The sequence below is a fragment of the Gastrolobium bilobum genome, unplaced genomic scaffold (assembly GCF_033153095.1).
Source record: "Gastrolobium bilobum isolate Gb01-03AN ecotype WA unplaced genomic scaffold, APGP_CSIRO_Gbil_v1 utg23360, whole genome shotgun sequence".
Taxonomy (NCBI): Eukaryota; Viridiplantae; Streptophyta; class Magnoliopsida; order Fabales; family Fabaceae; genus Gastrolobium; species Gastrolobium bilobum.
The window spans coordinates 964-4,878 of NW_026899259.1; the positions used below are offsets into that span (position 1 = coordinate 964).

The 3,915-nt window shown below is 37.7% G+C and overlaps 1 protein-coding gene across 1 annotated transcript; it reads right to left on the reverse strand.

Annotated features, from left to right (window-relative positions):
- Nucleotides 1-375: 375 nt before the first annotated feature.
- On the reverse strand, nucleotides 376-3,771 carry LOC133288858 (gamma-secretase subunit APH1-like; the record flags this gene model as incomplete). Its single annotated transcript, XM_061486678.1, is given in 6 exon segments — nucleotides 376-503; nucleotides 2,502-2,522; nucleotides 2,525-2,617; nucleotides 2,957-3,042; nucleotides 3,211-3,366; nucleotides 3,597-3,771. Coding segments are annotated over 6 exon segments (597 nt in total), but the record flags the coding sequence as incomplete, so codon positions are not given.
- Between the last annotated feature and the right edge of the window lie 144 nt (nucleotides 3,772-3,915).

A 3,915-nucleotide genomic window follows, 5' to 3' on the forward strand; every position in this document is an offset into this window, starting at 1 on the left:
AATTATGTTTTATATATGAATTGGAGTTTAAGATATTTTAAGGTATTCACCTTTTTGCAGTACTAGAAACACTCATTCCACATCACTTTTCTGAGTGTTTCTAATCATAGTCATGTGTTTTTTAATATTGAAGGGATGAATGAGGTTCTAAATCTCCAGGTAATCTAAATAACAAGCTCCAAAAAGATTTAATTTAAACTATGTCATAAAATAAATTGAAGACTGTCAATTTTTCCATTAAATTATTTGGACTCAAGTTCATTAGTTGGACAACAAAGGCTATGGTATGCCTTTGCGTTATTACTCAGGCTACTTACGAGTTACCGTTGTAAATTATAGTGCATAAAATTATGTTTGCAAAGAGTGAGATTTTACCACCATTCCTGCAACAACGTGAACAATGGGAACAAAATATTGGTCCACTTTGTTCCCCTCAGCGTACCCATTAAATGCAATGACCATTGAGAAAGTGTGGATTGTGACAAAGGCAAGAGCAATAATTGCTGCAATGTATAAAAAAAGGGTAAAGTAATTGGATGAAAGAAATGAAATACTAAAAACACAATGTCTATATAAATTCAAAAATCCCAGCTACTGTTTTTTATGAACAAGAACTCAGGCTTAATACGAACGTCCACTTCATTATTTGTTAAATCTCATAGATACAAGAGGAAATGATAGTAATCCTTGTTATATTAAACTACACAACATTGGTGCTATTATATAGCAAACCAATTGAAGAATACAAAGAGACACACTCAATGTGGGACTTCTACACTATTAACACTAACACTCTTAACACTCCCCCTCAAGCTGTAGCATATAGATCATATGCTACAAGCTTGATACATAAATAATACTCTCATTAGGAACCAAAAACAACAATGCTACATCAACGAAATGAAATGACTAAGTACAACAAATCAACTGGAATGACCATCAGTCTGAAGAGCTGATAAAGAGACAATGCTGGAATGGACATCAGAGCATGGATGGTGCCGGAATTATCATCGGCAAAGACAACTGAGCTGACCAGGACATCAGCATCAAGATCCCTCTCAGACATTTCATTTAACAGTTGGTGAGAAGCCGTGGTTTACCCTTGACTATGCTACAAGCTTATTACAAGAAAGACCAAGTAACATAACATCATAATAAATCTCCTAAATGAGAAACCAAAAATCAACAATGTGCTAAAAATGGCGTCGCAATGAACATCAACATGGAAGATGCCGGAATGATCATCGGCAAAGACAATTGCGCTGGAATGACCATCAGCAACATGGACGGTGCTCCCCCTCAAGAGGAACTTCTAAACAGTGCCAGAATTATCATCGGCAAAGACAATTGTGCTGGAATGACCATCAGCAACATGGGCAGTGCTCCCCCTCAAGAGGAACTTCTAAACAGTGCCAGAATTATCATCGGCAAAGACAATTGTGCTGGAATGACCATCAGCAACATGGACAGTGCTCCCCCTCAAGAGGAACTTCTAAACAGTGCCGGAATTATCATCGGCAAAGACAATTGTGCTGGAATGACCATCAGCAACATGGACAGTGCTCCCCCTCAAGAGGAACTTCTAAACAGTGCCGAAATTATCATCGGCAAAGACAATTGTGTTGGAATGACCATCAGCAACATGGACAGTGCTCCCCCTTAAGAGGAACTTCTAAACAGTGCCAGAATTATCATCAGCGGAGACAACATCAGCAACATGGACAGTGCTCCCCCTCAAGATGGATGATGAATAGTATAAATGCTCCATCTTGGGAAGAAAGAAAATTAAAGAAAAACAAAGCTTCGCGGAATCGGAAAAGTCGCCGGAGACGGCGGTGGGTCGTCGGAAAAGTCCTCGGAGACGGTGGTGGATCGCCGAAAAAGTCGCTGGAAAGTGATCGGAAAAGTCGCCGGAGACGGCTATCAACGGTGGACGACGCGGTCAACGGTGGTCAGTCAACGACAACGGTGGTCAACCCAACAACTTCCCAAGGATCATTCTTTTCTGATGTGACAGATCAATCTAAGCTGCAGTCACAGAGCATACTAAGAAAAACCCGAAAAAGAAATAGCAACGGGAATCCCTCAAGGAGGGTGATGTCTCTCTATAACCATATTGAAATTATGGAAAATAAAACTAAGTTAAACGGATTAAGATTCCTCTTGTTAGGCTCTGATACCATGTTAAATCTCATAGATACAAGAGGAAATGATAGTAATCCTTGTTATATTAAACTACACAACATTGGTGCTATTATATAGCAAACCAATTGAAGAATACAAAGAGACACACTCAATGTGGGACTTCTACACTATTAACACTAACACTCTTAACAACATAGTCTCTAAACCCAACTCTAATCCCAACTCTATAGATTCACATTAATGAAATAAAAATGCAGTTAAGCCTCAGGTACAAAAATTTCCAAAATTTTGAAGCTGTAGAATCTCGTGCCATTTATATACATGAATATTATAACCAGAAGCGGGGAAAATCTCACCAGAAAGAAGGAAAAATGGAACCTGTCAATGAAATATGTAGCAGGACCAAATGAAGGAGTCAAAAGGCTGATGCAGAAGAACACGGCATGGGCCGCGCCATGACCTAAACCACCAGCTGTGAAAAATATGCAAAAGATATTTTATTAAAAAAAACAGTTTACTATTAATGATATAGATCTTATTCCAATAAGCAACACCTTTTTTCAATAGCATCTTAACAAATGATTCATTTTCTTTGGGATATCATACAATTAAATTCAATCAAGAATCTAGTTAAATGCCAAAAATAAATAAATAAATAATCGGGACAAAAAGAGTAAGCAGTATCAGCAAGATTGTTCCAGCCAGCAAATAGTTAACATACTTATTAAAAGTTGGTCAAAGACAAATACTTGAGAAACAAAAGCAATCTTAAGGATTGGAAAATAGGCCTGAAAGGCCTCCATTTTCTTACCCAGAGCAATCAGCATCTTATCTGTTAAGAAAAGATGTGGTTTTGATACTCTGTCGGCAAAAGCATCTAACATATCTTCCAACCTCCTACACAATACCAACAGTAACAAAAACACAAAACCAGCTTCAGTATACCATAACATTGCAAAACATTTTTTTTATAAAAAGGTCAGAGATTTCCTCATCATATTGTAAAATAATTCCTATAAGCATATAATAATAAAAATAATAAATCAATTTATAGTATAAGCTTACTTATATATTTTCCAAAAGAAAAGTCTGAGGCCTTCTTGAAAAGCAACAGATGAGAGTATAAGTATTCCGTAAGGCCACCATGCTGTACTATTCAGGGGCAAAAAACCCCTCCATATTCCAGACAGCACAATCAAACTTATTAGCCACAAAAGCGTGCTGCATCAACGAAATTGAATCATCCAAAAAACAAAAAAAAAATTCATTAAGAACCTAACACACATCAAATGGAGCAGAAAGTTTCATTCGAAAGCCATTATTATGGTAATTAGAAAACCCTAACTAAGCATTGCAAAAGTAATTAATGAAATGAATAGAAGAGCTAGTTATGATTATGTAGTGTGGGTGAGTGAGGTGTAAACTACTAAAAGGCGCGTAAGGTTACGTACCTGGAGAGAACGGTGAGAATCAAGAAGGGCTTTTTGGAAATTACGGAAATGAAGAGGGAGAGAGACGGTCCTAACGCTATCAGAGCGTACCCGATTCCTGCTGCTACCGTCATCTCTCTCTCTCTCTCTCTCTCGAATCTGAGAGTGAATATAAGAACTGACAAAGTAACCAAACACTTCCAGACTCGTTCTCTGCTTAGTTCAGACTTCAGACAAAAACATGAACACCAAGTCATGGATCTTCGGATCCGAATCGTGGTCCCGGGTTGGTTAATGCAACTTTATTGGGCCGAAGAAATTGAACTTCATTCAGTTGGTT